Source organism: Oryzias melastigma, linkage group LG12, assembly GCF_002922805.2.
Source record: "Oryzias melastigma strain HK-1 linkage group LG12, ASM292280v2, whole genome shotgun sequence".
In the NCBI taxonomy this organism is placed as follows: Eukaryota; Metazoa; Chordata; class Actinopteri; order Beloniformes; family Adrianichthyidae; genus Oryzias; species Oryzias melastigma.
In genome coordinates, this window is record NC_050523.1 from 21312599 (window position 1) to 21336928 (window position 24330).

At 38.0% G+C, this 24330-nt stretch overlaps 1 protein-coding gene across 1 annotated transcript; it reads right to left on the minus strand.

Moving 5' to 3' along the window:
* pkn3 (protein kinase N3) lies at positions 1-22851 on the minus strand. Its single transcript, XM_024264792.2, has 23 exons — positions 22726-22851; positions 22504-22646; positions 18961-19237; positions 17557-17729; positions 13322-13445; positions 11062-11219; positions 10316-10532; positions 10011-10184; positions 8784-8893; positions 8348-8491; positions 8044-8119; positions 6282-6429; positions 5226-5316; positions 5070-5131; positions 4149-4218; positions 3052-3143; positions 2457-2633; positions 2322-2384; positions 2167-2243; positions 1933-2075; positions 1703-1810; positions 798-878; positions 1-533 (listed from the first exon to the last, which is right to left on the minus strand). The coding sequence occupies exons 2-23, from the start codon at positions 22522-22524 to the stop codon at positions 333-335; spliced, it is 2787 nt and encodes a 928-aa protein (XP_024120560.1). The 5' UTR covers positions 22525-22646; positions 22726-22851; the 3' UTR covers positions 1-332.
* Positions 22852-24330: the final 1479 nt, after the last annotated feature.

Sequence of the window (24330 nt, forward strand, 5' to 3'; positions counted from 1 at the left end):
TTGAAGTCAAGCATTTATTCATTGACATTTAAGATTTAAATATTGGCTTATACTATACAACTTTGGTCTAAATATTTAATTAGGACATTTAAAGGAAAAACGAGTTCACATTTAAGTGCCTTCAGTAGAAAACTTAAGATTTAAAGTATTTACACTTTAATAATCTAGACAGAAAGAAAAGTGCTATTTTTGTTTCACAAACCAGTGGTGTTGGTTCTTTAAGACAAAAGTAAAAACGGGAGCATTGGCAGTAAGTACGAGTAATGTGTAAAATTCTATGTAAACCCCTGAGCTGTGAAGGTTTTGCTGCAGCTCATCTGATCCAGCAGAGGTCAGCTCACGACAGAGAAGTCAAAGTCTGCAAAGAGTTCCTGGTGCTCGCTGGTGAGCGCGAAGGGCTTCCGCGGCAGCGACAGCACCGGCTTCAGCTGAGTGAATTCCTCGTCGAAGTTGCTGACGTCCTGCGGAGCTCGGATGACGGGCAGGAAGGGGGGCTTCAGCTTTTTGGCCAGTAGGGCATCCCAGTCCATCCCCTGTGGAAACAGAAGGATGAGAGGGGCGGGGCTTAGTCTTTGCAGGACTCTATGGACAGACATACAGACACATCTGTAGTAAATGCTTTATGAAAGTGTGTGACTGCATGTGCACAAGCCTGCCACAAAACCCTGATGTGGCGCCGGCGGCACACAGCCCGCACTACCAAATGACCTCGCTTTGACCTCAAGAGCAGAGGCAGCTTCTAATTTCCTCACAAAGCAACAAACACAAGTTGATGCAAGATTTTGTTTTACAATCACCTGAAAAAAAATGTGTCTTTTGATCTCAGAGGCATCCTCTTCTCCTGCTCCGAGCCGCAGTTTGGGATCTTTCTGCAGAAGCTAAAACAGTGAAAACAGTGAAAGCACAGTTAGGAGTGCAGCCAGAAAGAGCCGGAAAGTTAGGATGTGATGATTCTTTGTGAATCAACAGAAAAAATATGTTCATTTTTGCAGAAAATTAAAATAATCGGTTTGTCACGGCCTGAGCTTAAATTTAGAAATGCAGAGCAGATGACATTTCTTCATGCAGGTTCGCTGTGAGTGTGTGTGTGTGTGTGTGTGTGTGTGTGGGGGTGTGTGTGTGTGTGTGTGTGCGCGCGAGTAGTGGACTGGGTGCTCACTTCCCTCCTAGGAAATTCCTGCAGCTCCTTCAGATTTAAAAGTTTCACATAAGTCATAAGTCAGATTTTGCGATGTTGCGATCGCAACTATTAATGCAAATGTAAGTAAACCACATAATCATCGCAATTTTACTGTAACTTTGACCAATCTACCATGACAACAGTCATGGGTAATGACTGCTGACTGACTCCTTTCTGGGAGCCGTGCTCTTTTTTTATTAACTTTCTGTCTTTTTTTCTCTGTAAGCTGCATGTGAACGGTTTGTGCTGAGTGTGAGTGCAGGCAAGTGTGTGTGCAGCTGGGAGGGGGTTGCATTGAGCGGGTGCAGAGTCCTAAAAAACGTTTGATTCACTGTGTGGGGAAAAAAAAAAATTGGAAAAAAAAAGAAAATAAAATGGAAATAAATTTGAAAAAAAAAAAATCGTGACTTTAAAACTGTGAATCAAATTGAAGCTTGACTGAATTGTTATATCCTTACTGGAAACGTTTCATCCAGATCACAAGTCTTGTGAGGAACTTGGTGTCATGTGATGAAGACCCACCTGCTGGATGAGGGATGTGGCGTCCTTCGAGAGGTTAGCGGGGTAGCGCACGTCATCATTCACAATGCTGTCAAACACTTCTTCCTCATCATCTCCAGGGAAAGGACACTGAAAAAAATCTTTTTTACTCATTCAGTATATGGTTGTTTGAGGAAAAAATGTATAAAAATCAACAAGTGAAAACAGTAATTAAGGAACATAAATCCTTTCTTAAGATGCTAGAAACTCACCTCCCCTAAAAGCATCTCATAGATGAGGACGCCGAGCTCCCACCAGTCCACACAGCGAGTATAGCTGTTGTCTATCAGCACCTCTGGAGCCAGAAACTCTGGCGTCCCACAGAATGTGGAGGTGCGATCACCGTGGCCCATTCCTGTTCACACGTTACATACATGTTACTCAATGCAGCTTAAAAAAAATCTGATGGAGGATTTTTTAGAAATTTATCTGGAGTTTAAAACTACCTTCTTTACACAAGCCAAAATCTGCAATCCTCACGAAACCATCTGCATCCATCAGGAGATTATCCAGCTTGAGATCCCTGTAAGGCAGAAACACAGACCACATTACGCCATCTGCTCCCACAATGCCACTGAAAGGACCGCGAAGAGGAACTCACCTGTAGACGATTTTGTTTTGATGGAGAAACTCCAGACCCAGCAGCACGCACGAGGAGTAAAACCTGCAGGCAGAGGAGAGGCGGTGAACGGCTGCAGCCTTTCAATCAGACTCTTTGGGGTTCAGGTGCGCTCACCAAGTCTGCTTTTGACTGAAGATGTTGGTGTGAATGTGTTTCATCAGGTCCCCTCCGGAGGAGTACGCCATCACGAAGCACACGTGGTCGGCGGTCTGGAAGCAGCCGTGCAGGTTGACCAGGAACGGATGCTGGGACCTATTGATCGCTTCGAAAATCCTTTTCTCGCACATGAGGCTGAAAAGTAACCAGATTTACAAACTCAACATGACAGGGGCACATGACTTTAAAAGGAAAATAGAAACTATTGCACAATAATTACAGGGTAAACTGTTGCCTGAATTAAATTTCTGTTGGACTGGGACATAAAAATACAGAATTTTTTAACAAAACTGGTTCTAGATGAAGTTTTTAAACACAAAATTTTAAACATACTGTAACTTTTCAACCGTTAACACGATTATTCCAGTAGATTTTGAAGGAGAAAAGCGGCTCACGCCGCTTTTCTCCTTCAAAATCTACTGGAATAAGCGTGCTAACAATTTAAAAAATTACAGTAAATCAAAGAACATAAACACTGGAACTCTGGTTAAAAACACAAAACTTCGGTTCATTTTAGATCTGAGCGCTTTGGCTGAACTGGAGAATCCCTCACCTGTCGATTTCATCGCGTGTCACTATGTCAGCTTTCTTCAGGGCTTTGATGGCATACAGCTTGCCTGACTTCTTGTACTCCGCCAACAAAACCTTTGCAGAATTAAACAGAGTCTTCTTAAACCGTTTACTAAGTGAGAGCAGAGATGTTTAAGGTTCATCTTTGACAGTTCAAGTTGAGTCATGAGAACGAGCTGTTGGAAACATCCAAACTTCTTGGTCTATGAGTCTACAGTCTAACAAAAAGTAAAGTTTATTTTGTCATACTTAGAGTTAAAACAATGTCCTTTATTCATTTCCAATTACTTGCAGTGGAAACAATAATGGACCATTTTAAGTTATTCAATCAAGCAGATCAAGAAAACAGATAAAATCCAAATAGTTTCATCAAATATTTAGATAACATCAGAAACTACTTGATCTGATTAAACCTGTCTGGAGGGTTCTGATGTCTCATTCCAGCAACTTTTGCATTTACAGTTAAATATATTTAGGATTTGTGGGGAAAATCCAGAAGATTAAAGACAAACTCCAATGAAAATGCGTTTTTATAACATTTTAATTCCCAAACTCATCACATATTGACGTTTGGTCGTGGTTTTTTTTTTTTCTTGACGTGCGTCTGTTCCCATTAAATCACGTGTCCTCAACCTCCAGGCCGCGGACCGGTACCCTAACCCAGTACCAGTTTTCCTGCTCATAATCTGACAATCGTTGCTCCATGTTTGTCCGCCATTCATCTGTTGCTTCTTTTGTATTCTGTTTACATCACGTGACTCCGGTCATGGTTGTTCCGCTCTGAGATTGGACCTTATTCAGACTCCAAGGGAACCGGTGCTCAGACATATTGAAAACAAAATGAAACCATCTCAAAAGATGTGGTTCGATTCACTTTGAAGTTTCAGATTATCTGGAGAAACAAACTCTGGTTCACTTTAAGAGAACCAAATGTGTGTATTCTGAATTGACCTTTAGCCACTGGAGTCTTTGGATTGTGCTGGAACTTGTATTAAAACCAGAAATTGTAATGAACCAGAAAAAAAACCTCAAATTAGAGGAGTTGCTTTAAAAACATCAGGTAGAAAGTTGTGAGTTTACCTTCCCAAAGTGACCTCTCCCAAGGACCGAAATGCACTGGAAGTCTTCCATCTGGAGTTCACCGTCCTTCCTGTAGGACAGAACATGTTTAGCCAGAGAAAAGGTTCACACACGTCTCACCACACGGAGCATTTCAGACGGGAATATTTCAGCGAGATCTGCAGATACTTTAACTACAACAGGGAAAACATTTACAGACACTATTTCTGCAGCAATCTTAAGTTTGTTCTGGTATTAGATGCATCACGGCTGCCATGGTGACATATTCAAGGCTGTATGGAGATCTCAGCATCCTGCCTGGAACAGCAATACATCTAATTGAATTCTCTTCCTAACTACTAAAAATTGCAGATTTATCTAGTGCATTTTAAGAGCAATTCTGACATTTACTCACTACTTTTTTTTTTCTTTTCTTAAATGGGAAACTTCACTGAAAATCACTGATTTTACAATTACTACGTATGAATCCTGTGTGTTCTGAAGAGGAAAACTTGGATGGAATTATTATTTTTTTTCACATAAAAAAAATGTTTTAACGCAATGCATTCTGGTCTATATGCCTCAATCTAGTGAGCATCGATGCACACCGGTGTTCCACAGAGACTTCTGGGAAATTTCTAGGGATCTGGATTCTGGAATTGTAGATTCAGATAGCACTATAAAATGGCAAACGCACAAAAATGTGCATATCAGACCAAATCTGACTTCAGGAAATCAAACCTTTCCTCACTGAAAGCAGTTCAAACAGGAACGATTTTTAAACATTTCTGTAAGACTGTTAGATCAGAGAATAAAGGGAAAAACCTTGATGAGGGATGACATTCAAGTGTGGAATCGTTTAGTGGAATCACCATTAGTTTGGAAATAGTTCAAATAAAGATTATAACTGAAATAAAAAGTTTTCCTTCAGATATGACTTACTCTGGAGAAAGACGGACAGAGGGCTCTTTCTTTGGCTTCAGCCTTTTGCTCAGACTAGGAGACTGTTGAGAGAACCGATGAGGAGCATCATTACTGTTTATTTCTCACATAACAGGAGAAAAGAACATTACAAGTCAGGAGGAAAGCTTCACTCACCAGAGAGGAGTCTTTAAAGTCTTTTCTCGAGCGACGAGGAGATCTTTCATTTGGTTCTTCACCAAAGTTCAGTTTGACGACAGGAGGTTCTCTGACAGAAACAAAAACAGAGTAATGATACTCCTGTATGTAAAGATACTAATCTCTAACAATAATTATCAACAATGACAACAAGCTAGGAAAAAAATATCAATCTCATTAATTGTTACATTTTCAGATGATCACTTCCATTTAATGGGAAAAATGTCCCACTCTCCCCATGTTGTAGCCTAGTTATCAACTGTGTAATGATAAAAAAAAGATCAACTTAAACATTTTTTAAACAAATCTTGTCACATTTTGAACTAATGACCAAATCTGCAGCATTTTTAACAAAAATGAATGATCTTTGTACTGGAATAGGTCAGAGGTCATCCAAACTTATCTAAAGTTCATGTATCATGGACATATTTTAAGATGTTTTAATATTTAAATTTATGTAAATGCAAGTGTAATAAAAAAACAAAAGCAACAGAATAAAACTGAATTTTAAACGCAGCTCATAAGTGAGTTCTGTTATTTTTAGAAGAGACCTGTAACTGAACAGGGGACTGCAATCTTCAACACTTAAATGAATGAATGAAGTTTTATTTTTGCAGCACTTTACAACTTCCTTAGAGTCCCAAAGTCCTTCACAATAAGAGAAAGACAAAAGAATGTTTGAGTGTATGCTTCACCTGCTTGTGAATGGGTTTAATAAAGTTTGACTTATCTGACATGCCTTGTAGTCCAAAAAGTGTTACTTTTTGAAAATTAATACTTAAAAAAAAAAAATTATTAAAGGGTGAAAGAACCACATGTAGAGGTTGTAGACCCCGCTCTGGGCAGCAGTGGATTTTTACTAAATAAATGCTCTATTGACCATTTGGAGCAGCAGGGACTGAGCGATGACATCACCGTCATCCATCAAGGATGTTAAACTGTTTATGTTCGACAGGGTTATGCAAACGTGTAAGTGTTGATGGTGCTCAGAAAAAACTAAACCAAATCCACACTATTCCTTTAAGTGTTTCTCACCGGGACTGGACTGCAGTGGGCGATGGAGCCGCTAACGGGGGGCTCATGGGGTCCAACGAGTTGCAAGGAGGAGGAAGGACACTCATCATCAAACGGCCCCATGTGGCAAAGTTCATGTTCATCTGAGAAGCACGCATGAAGTTCTTCCCTGTGAGGAAACAAAAGCATCACACTTGACTTAAACCAAACTGTCTGTGCCAGAGTTGATTAATGCTCAAAGCTTTATCTGACATATTTGTAGGATCTCAGTCATAAAAATATACTTCTGATAACCTTAAAAGAAGCTTGTCTCAGAGCGGGTGTGGAAAAAGTTCCTGCTACTTCTTACAGCTCTAATATTTAGTCTTCCTTTGATCTATTTTAAAAGTGTTTTTTACCATGTTTTTTTTATGTCATAGGACATAGTTTCTGCACAACAGGAGTTCATTAGAAATTCACCTCAGAGTTGTGGGCGGGACCACTGGCGTGAGTCTACCCTTTTTCCCATCAACCATGTGTTTACTTGCTAGCTTACAGCCCCTCACAACTCTAACACTACCAGTGATACAAATAGTAATATCAGAGATTGCAGCAAAAAAAAAAAAAAAAAAGACGTCCATGGATCTATTTGTCTGCAAGTGGCTGCATCAGAATAGAGCAGAGCAGGGAGCTTGTAGCCCTCATTGGCATTTTTTGTCACAAATGCAATCTTTTTCTCCCAGTATTTTTCATCTGATCCTGATTCACAACAATTTGAATAAAGAAATACTAACAAATGTTATTTTAAGCCTAATATTCTTAATATGTGTCCTCCATCGTCAGAAAAATTTCACAAGTATGTTAAAAACACAAAAAACATGACTTTCTCCAAAGAAAATCACAAGAAATTAAAACCTGCACACCCTGAACTGAAAGAAACAAACAAAAAAAAAATCACATCATAAAGACAGCAAAGACTTAGAATCAAATTCTAGATTTGTTTACTTGTTTGAGCCACTTTTGGTGAAAAGAACCACAAAACCCCCCGTAGGTTAGTGAAGAAAAAACAAATTCCACACATAAATACCAACAAAATGAATGCAAATGTAGAGAAATGGTCTAATGAAATATTTTGTAGTAAATATTAAAACAAAAATCTAAATCTTACAGGATGGGAAATGTTTAGAATTGTCATGTGCAAAAGTTACTATCTGTGATGGTTTGTGGAAGCATCATGGATATGATCTCTACTCCCTCAATCAGGCTTTTATTTCAATATTCATAGTATTTTACTTTTTGAAGTAGATCATGGTTATCAGAGTAATGATGCCGAATACTCTCCGTTTGGACTTTAATCAGCTTGACCTCACTGAAGCTTTTGCTTTATTTTATTCTAGCAGCAAAATGTCTTCAACAATTCTGAAATCAAAGAGTGGGAATCTCTCTTTAGGGATCTACAACAATGAAAATTGTGTTTTAACATGCTCTTTTCTGATGGTGGAGGACATATATAAAGAAAATTTATCTTAAAATTGCATTTCTGAGTATTTCTTTATTCAAATTAATGTGAATCAGGAGCAGATAAAAAAATGCAGTTTGGATAGAAACGCTTTTGTTACGTAGAAAAGATGCAGTTTTTTAATTTAGGCTAAAAGCAGCATAATTATAATGAAGAGACTGCTGGGAACACTTTGAAAAATGATCGCGTGAGACTGAAAACCAATTGTAAAAAGTGTTGATTTTTTTAGTTGGATCACCAACATTCATCTTTGTGGAAACTGGTCACAGGGCGGAGTGAACCGACCTTTTTCTTTGGGGAAAATCCTCCTTTGTCTCTGAAGTTTTGAACGTCGTTCGATGACAGGATTGATAAAGGTCACCTAGACGTCGAGAGAGAACACACAGGTGGGTGTCTCTAACAAAAGCACATTTTAATCTGAACAAAATGAATTCTCATCATGACATAAAATGATATGCATCCAGTGAACATAAAATAGCTTTGCTTCTTGACTTTTTAAAATATTTTCTTCAACTCAATTTATTAAAAGTGACCAGAGAGAAGGGGGATAAAGAGCTTAAAGGGGCAGAAAACAAAATTAGAAATGGACCTCAATGAAGAGGATGCCTTGGGGCTCCAGCTGCAGACACATGCCGTGCCGTCGGTTGTCCAGAAAGTCCTCCAGACGCAGGAACTTCACTCCACTCAGCGCACGCCAGTCCCTCCAGTACACGGCGATTTCAATCTCCCTGGACTGGGTCGGCACACAGATTTATTTGATATTAAACTACATTTCACATAATATAAAAGGAAGAAACGTAAAATTGATTTTGAATTTAGCTATGATTTTCCACATTAAAAATGTCCAGATTTTTTTTTTTTTTTTTGAAAAAAAAAAAAAAAAAATCCAAGAATTACTTTAAGGATAGATTGATTGAACTGACAAGAGAGCTGTGGTGCTTTGATAGAAGAAACAATATTTCAAGGAAACTTTCAAAAAAATAGTGTCAAGTTAGGAAGAAGTTGGTGAAGTGCGAAGCACTGACCCGTTCCAGCTCCGTGCTGAAGCTCTGACCCCAGGCGTCTTTGCTCTGCTGCCTCCAGTGTGTGCGGCCCACCACTCTGTTGTCCACCTTCAGGACAGCACTGACCTCAGCTGAAAGAAACGAGGAGGATGAAACAGTTTCAGCTGCAATTAAAAAATAAAAAATGTGGTTACTAACTGGTGCGCACCATTTAGAAACGAGAGGAAAAAAATGTTTTTTTACTTCAATTTATAGGAAAAAACATTTTTTCAGTTAGTAGCAACTTAATTTCTTAAACATTTTTTTTACTTCGATGTCCCTTTAGGGGCTCCATAAATTTAAGAACTTTATCCAAAGAATTCCAATGTTTTGTTCCAAAAATATAAGGACATCTCACTAAAATTACATTTCAAATTATGACGTTCCTCTTTTCTTTTAAAAAAATGACTCTCCAGGGCAAACTTTTTGAAAAGCACAAAAACATTCTTTGCACAAAATTTAATGCATTTGATTTTTTACAGCATATTTTTAGATTCACAAAAAATCAACTTTGTTTATGACTCTAATTGCCCTTTTTTTAGGTTTAATTATTGGATCAATATTTGTTTTATACACATTTCCCCAGACACATGTATTATGGTATTAATAAGAAGTTCATGGTTAATATTTTTTCTATTACTTAGAAAAGTGTCGCTTCTGTTTTTTTATGTGGTAAATTAAAGCACTCTGGAGATGACTGTATATTTTTGTTTGTTTTCATTTTGTTGTCTTATTTCCTTGAAATTGAAAAACAACCTCCTGGTGGTGTAAAAGTAGAGGTTGGAAGTCTGTTATAATAAGAAAACTTCTTAAAGTCACTTTTTTTGCTGTATTTTCATCTTTTACTGTCACAAATTAATACCTCTAAATGAGGCTTTTGACAGCAAATATTAGATTACAAATAGATTAATTAATTACAAGTCACAATTAATGCATTTTTAATAATTTAATAATGAATTTTACATTAATGTAAAACATTTTTAAAAATTCACCTACTAAAACTATTCCGTTCAATATGACAGAAATTAAAACTTCTAATGAGGTCTGAGTGGATACAAATCTAATTTTCATCACTACCTTTAATCCGAGTTTTTCAGAAATATGTTGTCAAGTTTCAACTTTCATGTTGTAATGGATATCATTATTTTTACTAGTCTATTATCAAATATTCCGGAGATGTTTTGCGGTCAGAAAGAAGTGTTAACTCACAGGACAGCTCATCACTCTTGTTCGTCTTGCCGTTGATGCGTCCTGAACCTTTCAGCTTAAAAGACTTTTCCTCTGAGAAGTTCCTGGAGGAGGTTAGGCCAGAGGTCACAGGACTCCGACCCGGAACAGACTCCACCAGGTCTTGGCACCCCATTAAACACACCTCTATACGACCTAAAGAAGAACACAATTCAAGTTTAACGGGAATTTTTCAAGAATTTCAATCTACAGCGATTAAGATATCCATCAAAACTGTTGTAGAAATTCTAACTGTGTTTTAAGATGTAAATATATCTGATGTACACCTGTGAGACTGGCTGGCTTGAAGAAGGTGGACGAGGAGGAAGAAGTTGTCTGGAGTTGTTTGTCTGGAGTGCTGCAGGGGTGTGAGAATCCAGACGATAACATCTCTGTGATGGCGGCTCGTGTGGGATGCTCTGCAGGAAGCTCATTTAAACGCCTCTCCAGAGACAGACGCAGCAGATCCACCTTCTGAGAAGACTCCTGCATTCGTTCCTGGGCCTAAAGGTCACAAAATATGGGGCAAAAATCTTGTTCGTTTCAAAGGGGACACACATGAAATACGCAGTGTTCTGTGGCAGTGAAATGATGTCACTTATGATGAATTTTAGGGTAAAACCCTTACGCCACATTGTAGTAATTAGTAAGGCGTGTGCACTGCCTCCTTAATGAATGCACGTGAAAGAAGAGTGCACGTGATACCGAAGACGCTCAGAGGATTGCCACACAAGTTACACTCCGACTGTCTCTCTCATTTCTAGCAGTCCGGCTGTGCACAAGGGACATCCGAGGATCGTGCACTTTTCACTTCAGCAGCACCACTGGGCTTCCTGCACAATGTGCAGGTTTGGGATGGTTGAAAGAAGAAAAAAACCCACCATCACCCACTATCCCATTTTCTGAACGTTTGTTCTGTAAAGTAACATAAACTCCATACTCGTGATTCCTGTGCTAAAATTTGCTCTCACTTCACCTGGTTTCCTGTGGTTGAATATGAGATCCAGCTATAAACAACACAAAGCACACTGACCTCTGCCAGGATGCGGCGGTCCATGACCATTCGTCCGTTCGTGGTGTGCTTCACCACATTTTTAGCTCCCTCTGCTACGGCTGATTCAATTTTCATGTGGTGCATGAGTTCAGCCACTCTCAGCTCGAGAGGATCGATGATCTCCTTCTCAGGGTGACCTGAGGACAAGAGAAGCATTAACAACACATGACCCCGACCCCAAACCATTGATGTCAATTGTGATACTGTTATTATTTTTTGTTTGCTTTGTAAAGTGGACATGGAGGCTGTTTAGACCACCGTTTGAAAGGTTATAGAATTATTTCCTACTGAAAATCATCTTTTGTGTGTTTTTCCAGATTGCTACTTTTGCACCGCTAATGTTAGCTTGAGGCTTTAAGCTCATGCAAACAAAGCTTAGCGATGGGAAGGGGGGCGGGCTGCTCTGTGCCAACAGTCCTAACCAAAACCGTTGCTGCTGGGCATAAAATACAATAAAAACGAGAAAAGCTTCTTGATTTTGGCTAACAACTACATAAATAAAAGATAACTGGGAACAATTTTACAACAGAAAACAATATTTTTGAAGTGGAATTTTTTCTGTTCTAGCTTAACCCCTACTTGTGAGTTTAGGAATAAACTTCTGGAATTTTCTCATTGCTTCAGTAGAATCAGTTCCAGAAACAACACACTTTGTAGTAGTTTGTGTTCAACTAAGATCCAGGAAGTTTTATCAGAAATTTCGACCCTTCCTTCCCAGCACAGACTGATTCAGGAAACAAAGAAAAAAAAACGTAGTGAATACAAAAAGGGAATAAAATACCAGAAACCAGGTCTGAAGACACGTGTGATGATAAAGTTATCAGGCTGGAGACTACTACTGCTACTAAAAATACAAAAAAATAAAACATACGAGTATCAACATATTGACATAAACTCTAAGCAGATGTACAAACTGATTGGTCAAAATTAATTTTCATTTATTTGGATTACTTTGAACTCATTTCTTAACCAATTAAACTAATCAAATAATTGATATGACAGAACTTCTACTTAAACATGTATGAACTAACCAAAATTATAAATGGTGGTTCCTCTTTATGGTATGTTTACACCGACCATGTAAAGAGCGTTCAAGAACGCAACAAAAGCGCTAGTTCTTGAATGTGTGTTCAGCCAATGGTGTTCATACTGGAGAAGGAGGGAGGAGATTCTTCTTTTTTCTATTTTTTACTGTCTGTCCTTTGGCTCGTTTCCACTTAGCGGTACGGACCAGACCAGTCCCCTCTTGGCCGGTTTGAATGGTCTGGGTAGTTCAAGTGAGCGTTTCTACTGAGCGTTGGACCATCAAAGCGCATGTGGGGTGTAGACTGATGACGTAGCTGTGCGTCAGACTACAGCGAAAGAGAAGCAGCTCAGAAACGGATGAAAAATTAAAAAGATAACCGGAGGATCATTTTAAATCTCACGGGTCCATTCCATTTTTCTATGGACCTACTACTACTAGACCCAGAAATGGTCCTGCTTAATGGCTCCACCACTCAGTGGAAATGAGGCACTACAGTCGGAAGAGGAAATGTCAAAGTGGTGCGAATTTTGCTCCAGGTTTTTTCTTCTACAGCTCTATTACAAAATATGAAAGACTTGGTGTCAAAGAATTTCAGCCGGATACAAACCCCAATTTTTAATTTCAGCTCGGTGATCAATTTTCAAATGGTTGGCACTTCAGTGAGTTGAAGAGACGCCATCCATACATCACTTCCAAATCCGATTCCCTGACTGATCGAAGTTCAACTTGTTTTAACTTTCAACACGTGTTGAATGGCATTTTCAACGCAAAGCACCAAAATGGTCGTAGAATCACCATGTGAACATGAGAATTTTGAACAGAGAAGCCTAAAATGTATGTTTACTCATGTTTACAAAGACCGTTCATTGAAAATGGTTGCTTGAATGTAGAGCTGGGATGAGTGCAGCTTAATAAGTAAACATGGCAGAATGAGAGTGCTCCTTCTCTGCTTTTTTATAGCAAGAAACCATACCTAATACCTAGCAAACTTGTTCTATAGTTCATTTAATTAAACTAAAATTAAGTTCTCTTTTCTGTTTTGTTTTTTGCTTCTTTAACAATGACAGTATGGATAAATACTTTTTAAGCATCAGTTACAACAATATTCATCCTTGTGTTTAACCAACGTAACTTACTGAAGAAATGCTGACAAAATTGTATGTAATTACGCGTAAGTAATAACTATGCGTGCTTTTGTGTGTTGAGGTTGACCTGGTGTGCCTTCGGCGTCTCCCTCTCTGGCTTGGCTGACTTTGACAATCTGCATACGAAGCAGCTCAATCTTGGTGCGGCTGTCCTGTAACATCTGCTGAGCGGTAGAAAGCATCTTCCTGTCCTGTAATACCACACAGACACAGACAAGCAGCGCATGGGCTTAACATGACCATTTAGATTATAATAAAAGGGAGAATAAGACAAGAATGTATAGAATTGTGTTTAAAAATCCATGGCATTTGTTATGTTTATAACATGTTCTTGCTGCAGTTTTCTGGTGGAGAACATAAATAAACAAAATTAAGCTTAAAATTGCAAATATTTCTTTATACAAATTGTTGTGAATCAGAATCACTGCTCCACTCCACAATAGGGAGAGGAAAGGGGGGCGGGGTTGCTCGACGCCAATGGCCCCACCCACAACTCAGTGGTGTTTCTAATTAACCTCTGGGGCCTGTTTCAAGGAGCAGGTTTTGTTGAAACTCTGAGTTCGTGAACTCTGAGTTAAGGAAAACTCAAGAGTTTCCGGTTTCAGAAACGAAGGTTAACTTAAAGTGGGTTAAACCAAACCCGTTTCATGAAGATAGACTCAGAGTTCATGAATTTGGAAACTGCTAGTGAAAGTAACCTTGTCTGGAGCAGGTTTCCTTCAGGAAACTCACAATTCCCCGTGGTTTCCGCCCTTTCTTAAATTAAAAAACAACCCACTGAGAACACTTTGAAAATAGTTAAAAAGATGACTGGAGTGGAACTTTAATCAATCTGTATAAAGAAAACTGAATAGCCCAAAAGGGATTTTTAAAAGAAAAATTTAGGAAGAAAATTTCTTGAATCAGAGAATGTGTTTATTGTCCCCAAAGTTTTACATTAGTATTGTCAGCTAGATGTTCTGACAGAAATCTTCCAACTTGGCAAACTTCTCCCAACTCCAGGCAGGAATGACGACACGCCGACATGTTTTGATCACATGAACGTCTAAAACAGTAGGATCTGTTCAGTCATTCAACTCTGAGATGCAGAAAATCCTGTAGTGCCAGACAAGATTTGCAAACGGCTTTTCAAAGTCTGCAGGTGTGTCAATAACAAAGTCCATGTGGTGACTCATCAGGTTGTAGAAGCAGCCCTGACTCAGGATCCTCCTTTTTATTTGACTTTGTGGCCCTTGTGGTTCGACTCTTAAATACATCAAACAGGAGTTCCTGATCGGATCAATGAAGTGATGGTGCTTTGGTGAAACTGCTAGAACGTGTCAAAGTCAAGGCCCGAGGCCTGGATTCTATCCGGCCCTCCAGATCATTTTATTTTATTGTTATTAATGGTTTGATGTCATCTTGAGCTTATTTCTAACTTTTATAGTTTTGACAAAATATATTTTTATGGAGAGTAAAATATTGGATGTTATTTAAGGTTTAAGTTGATTTATTGTGGAATAATATCCCTGCCTTTTTATTATTCATAATTATGTTAAAAAGATACAGTTTTAAAGTTTTAAAAATGAACATTCTGCTAAATTTTTGGACTACTTTGCCATTTACTGAGATTTACTACGACTTTTTAGGCTCCTAATATTGCAGATATTTCAGCTACATGCTAGCTTGGCTAATTTAGGCTTTTTTTTTAATTTTTTTTTGCTGTTTTAAAGTTTAGCTATTCTTTCAGCTACATGCTAGCTGTTTTGGCTAACCTAAGTTTTTTTTTATGCTAATTTGGCATTTAGCTAATTTTTTAGCTCAACTTTAGCATTTTTAGCTATCAATTTCAGCATCTTCAGCGACTACATTCACACTAGCATTATCACAGGTAATGCTGTATATCTAGTTCATAAAGATATTAAAAAGTGACTGCTTTAAAAGTTTAAAAACATTGTTTTAGAGTGTTTAATAAATGTTTATCCTGTTCGGCCCGTGACCTAAGGTGTGTTTTGGATTTTGGCCCCTTGTACGATTGAGTTCAACACCCCTGTGCAAGAACAACCACTCTTATAAATACTTCAAAGTCTCTCTCTGGTAATCTTCTGATCCATTGTTAAAGTGTTCCCAGCGGCTTATAATTGTATTATTTTTTGCCCCCAAAAAATCTTGGCTTCTGTAGAGCGACAGTTTCATTAGAAATGCACTCTAAGTTGTGGGACAGAGTAGGCCTGAGCTGATTTCCCATCATCCTTTTATTTAGATACACTCACAGTAGCTTTCAGCTTCTCACATTAGAGGTGCAGGAGAAATAGTGAGCAATATTGGAGCCATGCAGTGCTACAAGGACATGTAAAAAAAAAAAAAAAAACGATTTTCTCTGCTCCGCTGGTGTAAGCTAGCAGGATCTATTGTTGTTCTACAGAAACTATGTCCCAGAAAACGACAGATTTATTTAATTTTGGATAAAAACAACATCATCATAATTAAGAGACCATTGGGAATGCTCTGAAAATAGATCAAGAAATGATTTGAGTGGGTCTTTCAGCAGAACATGCTTCCAAGTGTGAGTTCAAACGTGTAATCAGGTTCAGCTGCAAATGTTCCCGAGTTATCACAATTCAAATGGAGCCTCACAATTATGACTCCCTGATGTTATCTGGACCGGTTAAGCCTCTGTGACTTCTGTCATAAACTCGTTTGAAGGCTTCCCATGGAGCTTGAAACTGGAAGTGGGAAAGACGGTCCTGCTTCCGCCTAGACTTAAAATATGGCGGGAAAGGCCAGACAGTATGACCTTGAACTGTATTTATGCTGGTACAGGTCAAGATCACTGGGAGTAAACTTCATGTAAAAGAAGGTGGGTTAGTTGGACCCCAGCTATGAATGTTCGAGTAAAGTTACTTCTGTCTTGAACAAAAGAGACTTTTCATTTGAGAGTATAGAGTCTAGTTCTAGTTGAGGTTTATTCCTTTTCTACTTCTTAATGCATCTGATAAAATCTTTGCCTTAACTAATTTTAATGACATCATATAAACTTGGAGTAAATAAAACTGAATGCAGATTGTTTGCTTTACAAAAACGTGATGATTAGCCATCTTTACTTTGTGTTTTATGGCACTTTAGTAAATAGTCACAAGGTGCTCAACTTTTATAGATTTATTTAACATGCATGAAAGTTTTTGTTTTATACATCTGTTCCATTTTTATTATATTCCCAAGTTTTATTAAACTTTCATGATTAATGTTTTTATCGTGCTGTACGAGATCAGCAGATGAATTTTAAATTTCCATCGGGATCATTCAAGCATCACGCTGTTTTGTTGTGAATTTGCCCTTCACGATAACCTGAAATGGACAGTAGATCTTCAGTCAAACTTGTTATCAACCACTTTATTTGTTGTTCCTGTAGTTAAACCAGGTGGAAATCTAATCTGAATTTGATCAAAGCAACAGCTTGATTTATTTTGACGCAGAGCGGTTTAGATCTTCCACAGAAACTGAATATCTGTAACTATCCGAGCTGCAGTGAAAGTATCTACAGGAGCCGGTGTGACGAGACAAAGTGATGAATGTGATCAAACCAGAACTGCATCCGCATCAGAAAATCCTTACTACTGTAGAACATGCGTTACAGTGTTGACATGTTTAAAGGAAAAGAAACGTTTTCTCAAAAATATCCACAGCAAAACTGTGTTAAACAAAAAATTAAAAATACAAAAAACCGAGCCACGAATCAACAGCTTTTGTCATCTCAACAATATCAGAAGTAAATCATCTTTTCTAAAGACTCACTCTGATAAAAAAAAATGTGTTTTAGCGTATTCTTGTTGCATTTCTTTCCTAATTGAGCACATGTAAAAGATAATTTATGAGTAAAACTGTGTTTCTCAGCATTTCTTTATTCAAATCATTACAAATCGGGGGCAGATAAAAACAACCGTTTGAAAAAAACTCATATTTGTGAACCAGCAACTGAAATGGGCGGGCCTAAGTCTCCCTGCTCCGCCCCAATTCTGATACATCCATGTGCAGACAATAGATCCATGAACATCTCCGTTTTCCTCGACTGAAATTGTTTACCAAAAGTTCTGATTTATTTAGAATAAATCTGAAAACACTTGTGTTTTTTGTTGCTAAAAAATGTAAAGCATCTCATTTTTACATTATTTTTTACCTGGTTAACAACGTAAGCCTTTCAATACACCATGACAGTGGCAGAGTCATAAATTAAATTCCTTAAAATGAAGGGATTTTTAACACAAAAACTCCTAAAATGTCAGAGTGAGAGTACAGAACATTCTTTCAACAGTGTTACAGTACCTTGAATGAGCCGTTGGAGTAAATCTGAATCATGTTCTCGGCCCCCTGTTTCACTTTAGTCTCCATGGTCAGTTGTTTCTTCAGTGTCTTGATCCGATTGGCTAGCGGTGATGTGGGTTCTTCCCACTGGCGGGAATCGCCTGAGACTTGGCTGTCTGCTTCAGTCAGGCCACCTGCATCATGAAACTAATTTTAGTTTCCATCTCTGGAGTAATTTTTTTTGTAAAACAAGACTGGTTTGGGTCTTTTTCTCTCTGCTTTTGTCTGAAGTCACCTCTGAGTTGTGGGTGAGACTGCTGGTTCAGAGCAATCCCGGACCCTGTTGATAAGAACTCGCTGTTTACACGCTTTCCAGCCAGCATGCAGCCAATCATTGAAAGTGGCCTTTTTTGTGTGTTTTTAACATGTTCTTGTAGCATGTTTCTCATAGTAGAGGACCTGATTATAATAATTTTGATAAAAACTGCCTTTCTGAGTATTTCTTAATCAAACCACGTTAGATCAGAAAACCGGATGCTCGAAAAAGCTCAGACTAATGATGCAGTAACTGAAATGGGTGCACCCCTCCACCACATTCACGTCCCTCTGGCTCACAACTGGATTGACCCAACATTGCTTGCCATTATTTTTGCACTGCTAATGTTAGCTTGAGGCTATAAGGAAGTATCCGCTGGTCCCAGAAAGCCAAAACCCCAAAGACTTCTATTGAAAAATAAACAGCTATTATTCTGTTTTCAGAATAACCATTCTTGCTTTGGTGTCTCTTTTTAACATGTTATTGCTAAACCTAATTTTTTTCCAAGATATATTTTCTTTATTGTAAGTTAGTTATAAACTGGACAATCAGATGCCTCAATGAGAGTGTGTAGTGCCCACTGGCCCCACCTCAAATGTTTAAAGCGTTTAACAGATTCTCTGACCAATCACTGCTCCATATCCATACTGCACATAAATGGCGACTGAATTGACTTTTTCGTTGGAACCGGAGGTAACAGGCTTGTTTTGTCCATCTCTACTCATATCAATGGTGCAGACAGAGCTCCCTGTGACTGGGTGGTGAAGGGGGCGTGGTTGCTCAACAGTCCCGCCCACAAACCAGAATTGTATTTCTAATGAGCTACTGACGCCAGGCATAAAATATGTCTTAAAAATTACAATTGATTTTGGCTAAAGACAGCACAGACATAATTAAAAGACAACTGGGAACGACTTTACCCGCCTGAAAATAATCACATTTTAAAGTGTATTTATCTCTAATCACAACAATTTTAAACTTCCAAGTATTAAAAATGGGAAGCGAATAACCCTTAAGCATTTTAGTTATTTTATTAGTATTTTTAGTATATGCTTAAGTGCCATTTTAGTAGCACAGAGGAAGCAAGGCAGTTCATCCGTGTATGTTACCTGTTGTGTTTTCCTTCTCTGCGGTCATGGACCTGGCGTTAAGCTCCTGCAGTTTCAGGTGCAACTTCTCCAGCTTTCGACTCGAAACCTTCAGTTGGCCCTCCACGTCGGCTGCGTTCCTGCGACTGGTGACAGCCCTCTTGAGTCTCTCGGCCGCCTCCTTGATCTTCAGCTCACGCTGGATCTCCTGCCTGATGGACGTGCGCGCATCCTCCAGTCGCTGCTGGACCTCTGGATCGAGAATATCCCACTCCTCCAAGCACTGCAGGCTGCGGCTCTGAGGGGACAAAGCAGCAATTCACCATCGTCCTCACATAAAAAAGACATTCAATCGCAGCATTTACACAGCACATTGATCTTAGTCAACTAATCGACTATAAAATAGTCGACGACTAATTTAATATTGATTAGTCGTTACTTTATATTATTTGGAGTCAGAGTGTAGCAAAGTTGAAAGTTATAATGACATTATGCTAGCTTTTAGGACTATTTTGGCATTTATTAAGGTTTTTTAAACATTTTGAAGTTTAGCTAATATTTCAGCTACATGCTAGCTGTTTTGGCTAGTATAGGATGTTTTCAATTTCCTAGGCTAATTTAAAGTTTACCTAATATTTCAGCGGCAAGCTAGCCATTTTGCTAATTTATAATTTTTTCATTTTTTTAGGCTAATTTGGAGTTTAGCTAATATTTCAGATGCATGTTAGCTATTTTGGCTAATTTAGGATTTTTTATTTTTATTTTCTTGGCTGATTTGTAGTTTAGATAATATTGCAGCAGCATGCTAGCTATTTAGCCTAATTTGGGATTTTTTCACATTTCTGGGCTACTTAGGAGTTTAGCTAATATTTCAGCTGCATTCTAGCTATTTTGGCTAATTTAGGATTTTTTTTTTAATTTCCTAGGCTAATTTGGAGTTTAGCTAATATTTCAGCTGCATGCTAGCTATTTAGCCTAATTTAGAATATATTTTTAGGCTAATTTGGCAATTAACTAATATTTTAGCTGGCTATCATATTTGGCGTTTTCGGCTATTAGTTTCAGCGATTTCAGCTATCAACTTCAGCATTTTTTGCTATCAGTTTCAGCATCTTCATCTATCATCACTAGCATCTTCAGTGGCCAAATTCAGCTTCAGCATTCACACTAGCATTATCACAGATAATGCTATATATTTAGTTTTTAGTTAGTCTAAAGCTAATGATGGTTGAAATGTGTACTTTACATTCAGTTTGTGCATGACCCGATTAGTCGACTAATCAGAAAAATAACCGATAATTAGTCGACTATTAAAATAATCGTTTGTGGCAGCACTACATTGTACCACATATTAGTTGAAATAGATTCTATTTAAGTCTGGACATGAAATAAACTGATCGCTTCCTGATCTTGGAGTCCTGCAGGGTTTGTAAAGATCACACGTGAATCAGCCCCCTACCACTGAGTGGTTCAACAGCGATCATTTTTGATGGATTTCAGTGGGTAACTGTGACCAGGGTTTTAAAGCAGTGTCGTCGTGGTTCTGGTTAAACCTCAGAGCACGAAGAAGCAGCATCTGTCTAACAATCATTTTCAAGAGACTGGAGTCAATCAATCATTTTTTAAAACTCCCTAAAGCTAATCCCGTCTACTGTTGGGCGAAGGCAGGATACACCCCGGACAGGTTACCAGTCACACACTCACAGACACACCTAGGAACAAATTAGAGTCGCCCTTCAACCTGTGAAGCATGTTTTTGGACTGAAACCGGAGATATCCTGGACCTTCTTGCTGTGAGGCAACAGTGCGAACCACTACACAACATGTGGTAACTGGAGTCAAACTCAATCAAATAAAGTACTTTTCTCTGAACAGGTGATACAATTTGACAAAAGCTAAGTTGATAAATGTCACACATTTAAAACTCAAACCCATAAATAAATGTGAGTATTTGTCTTTATGCCAACTTTACATTTTGATCACAAATAGAAAACATGTTTATTGATATAGCATTTGACTTTTCAAAAATGTACTTTTTCTCTAAACACTGTTGGAATTAATTTAAGGCTAAGAGGCTAAAACTTACACTGTACAACAATTCTTCAATTGATAACTAGATATTGCAGTAGTCCAAATATTGACTCAAAATAAAAGTTTTCACTTAGATTTAATTTACTGTTTGGAACTTAATACACTAGACAGGCACAACAATAATTAAAATGAGTATTTTCAAATCTATATAAAAACAATAAGAATGGAAATTTGTTATATTTTTCCTTGTTACTATTAGATTACAATAAAGTTTGATCTGTTTTGTTCACACAAACACTTCAGGTCAAGAAAAGAAAACAGCTCCAGAACCGCTTTCCAGTGAACATTTTAAACATGTCTGGGAAACAATAAGCCTGAACCTTTTCTATTAGACTGATTAAACTGTGTAACGGTGGATGTTTTCTTCATATTTATTAGTATTTTTTACAGATTTAACAATTTTAAACACATTAATTGGATATCCTGTTTTTCAAACAACAAGTGCAACAAAATATTTTTAAATTATTGTTTTTAGTTATTGGATAATGCCAATTTTCTCTATTTTTATATTTTATTTTCAGTCATAAGTTGTTTAAGGCATGAGTGCTGCGAGGAGCAGGAAGATATTTTCGTTTTTCTGTGACAATCACAAATAAAAATCTATTCTAACAACAAGAAAAACTGAAACAGTTTTCTTTAAATGGCTACAAACAGAAATACATCAACTATAATGAACCTATTCAAGTAAAAGTAGATATTTTCACAAAAAGTTGCTAAGAACAGCTGTGTAGAACTGATGCCAGATTCTGCTTTAAATGACTTGTTGAAAATGATTAACTCTGGTCTGCTGGTGAGGTTTATTGTTTTGCTTTTACCTTGTGTTTTTATTTGCTGTTTTTGAATGTTTCTGAGATTTTAATTTCCAGCAGTGGGGGTTTTAAGGCATCAAATAAATAAATAATACTAATTAATAATAAAACTTTGAGTAAGAAGGATTAAAGCGGATGACTTGAACGATGCCCTGAGGGACTCCACTTTTCATTAGGAAGCTTTAAATTTGTGATCCGCTACAGAAACAACATGAGTAATTGACCTAATCCAGACTCAGAAAGAGCACCGGCTGATGGCAAACAAACAAATTGGTGGTTTTCCTTTATTATGACAGATACAGCAACACCACGTTTCTAAAAGTAAAGCAAAATGTTGACCAACAGGGTTATAGAAAGTAGAGGTTCGCAGCAAATGCCCTAAATAATCCCTAAAGGATTCAGTTTAGATATTAAATTAAAAATACTGTAATAATGAGCTATAATTAAAACAGAAGACAGTTCTTAATTATTTTTTTCTAAACACTCAGGTAAAGCAGGTGACTGACAACTACAATCAGAGAGGTTTCAAACAAAAACCCAAACGGGACAAACAGGAAAATCCCCTGCGTCAGAGCACTTTAAAGTAACAACTTTGGTTGGAAAAACCCAAACGACGAGCGACTGAACTCCATGTGTAAAAAAGCTTCCTTGAAGCGGCCCTTACCTGTGGCGCTGCACCTGACATGATGGAGGTTTGACCCTCCCGGGGACCCTTCCCTGGTCAAAACCTCTGAGAGAAAGCCCGGGACATTCACCGTCACGTGGGAGGAAAGACGTCGAGCAAGCAGCGTCTCGGGAGAGCTCCACCTGAGCTCACATGAAAACAAATCTAACCAAATGTTTGACCCAACAAAGCTGAGAGAACCGAGGTGTGACGTCAGTCTACCGGGATTGGTGGAAGACAATGACAGCGACGGGGAAGGAGCCAATTGGAGGCAGAGCTTTGATGCACCTGGCCAGGTAAGCTTGACGTGAGCTCGTCTTTCAAGCAGTCGGAACATTTCCTCATATCTTGGCACCGCTGAGGTTTAAAGGAAGAAAACGCCTTTTTTTAAAAAGGTGAAACCAACTCTTAGGTTAATAACAAAATTGACATTCTGGAATTCCAACTATTTGGTAATCTTTATGTAACCCATTTTGCATAATACCCACAAGTAGTTTATCTCATTAAGTATACTTGAGTATAGCTATAAATTTAGCAAGTATACTACAGACCTGGTACTTGTAGGAATACACTAACTGGAATATGAACTTCAGACTTTTTTTGAAAACATTTTGAGTTTATAAAATATAGATAAAAATCAATAGTTATACTTATAGGGTGCCATTTGTAAATCTGAGAAGTAAAATGTTGACAAATGTTTTCAGATATTTAGTCTGTTTTGGGAGAAAAAAACAGGTTTTGTTTCTCAAATACTTATTTTCACCCATCAAAATTAATATATTTTAATATATATTAAATTAATAATTAATTAATATATATTAATATATTTTATTTAGTAACTAAATATTTAGTTAGCAGTTTAAATATTTAACCTAAAATTATGTATTTAGCAAACAAAATTTAAGTTTATAAAATTAAATATTTAGTTTGCACATTAAATATTTATATACAATCTAAATATTTGTTTTTCAAACCAAATATTTAAGTTTTGTAACTAAATATTTAATTTGGGGTTCAATATTTAGTTTTCTTACTAAATATGATCCAGGCTATACTGCTCACAAAAAATAAAGGAGCACTTTAAAGAAACACATTAGATACATCAGATCTCAATATGAAGTTGGATATCTATACAAATAACGACAGGGCAGAACAAAAGGATGCCAAGTCTTTTAATGAAAATAAAAGTTTTCAGCCTACAGAGGCTCAATTGTGTAGACACCATAAAATCAGACTGAAATGAAGATGTGGCAGGCTAGTCCATTTTTTCCTAAACTTAATTTCTACAACTCAAAATCCTTTTCAGTATCTTGTGTGGCCCCCACCAGCTTGTATTCATGCTTGACAACGTGGCGGCATGCACCTAATGAGACGACGGATGGTGTCTTGTGGCATTTCCTCCCAGATCTGTGTGATGACATCCCTGAGCTGTCGTACAGTCTGAGGAGCAACCTGGCGGCGCCTAATGACCCAAACATAATGTCCCAGAGATGTTCTATTGGGTTTAAGTCAGGGGATGGTGAAGGTCTATCAATTGTTTCAATTCCTTCATCCTCCAGGTACTGCCTGCATACTCTTGACACGTGAGGCCGGGCATTGTGGTGCATTAGGAGGAAACCAGGACCTACTGCACCAGCGTAGGTCTGACAATGGGTTCTAGGATTTCATCTGGATACCTTATGGCAGTCAGAGCACCATTTCCTAGGCAGTAGAGGTCTGTGTGTCCCTCCATGGATATGCCTCCCCAGACCATCACTGACCCACCACCAAACCTGTCATGTTGAACCACGTTGCAGGCAGCATAACGTTCTCCTTGTCTTCTCCAGA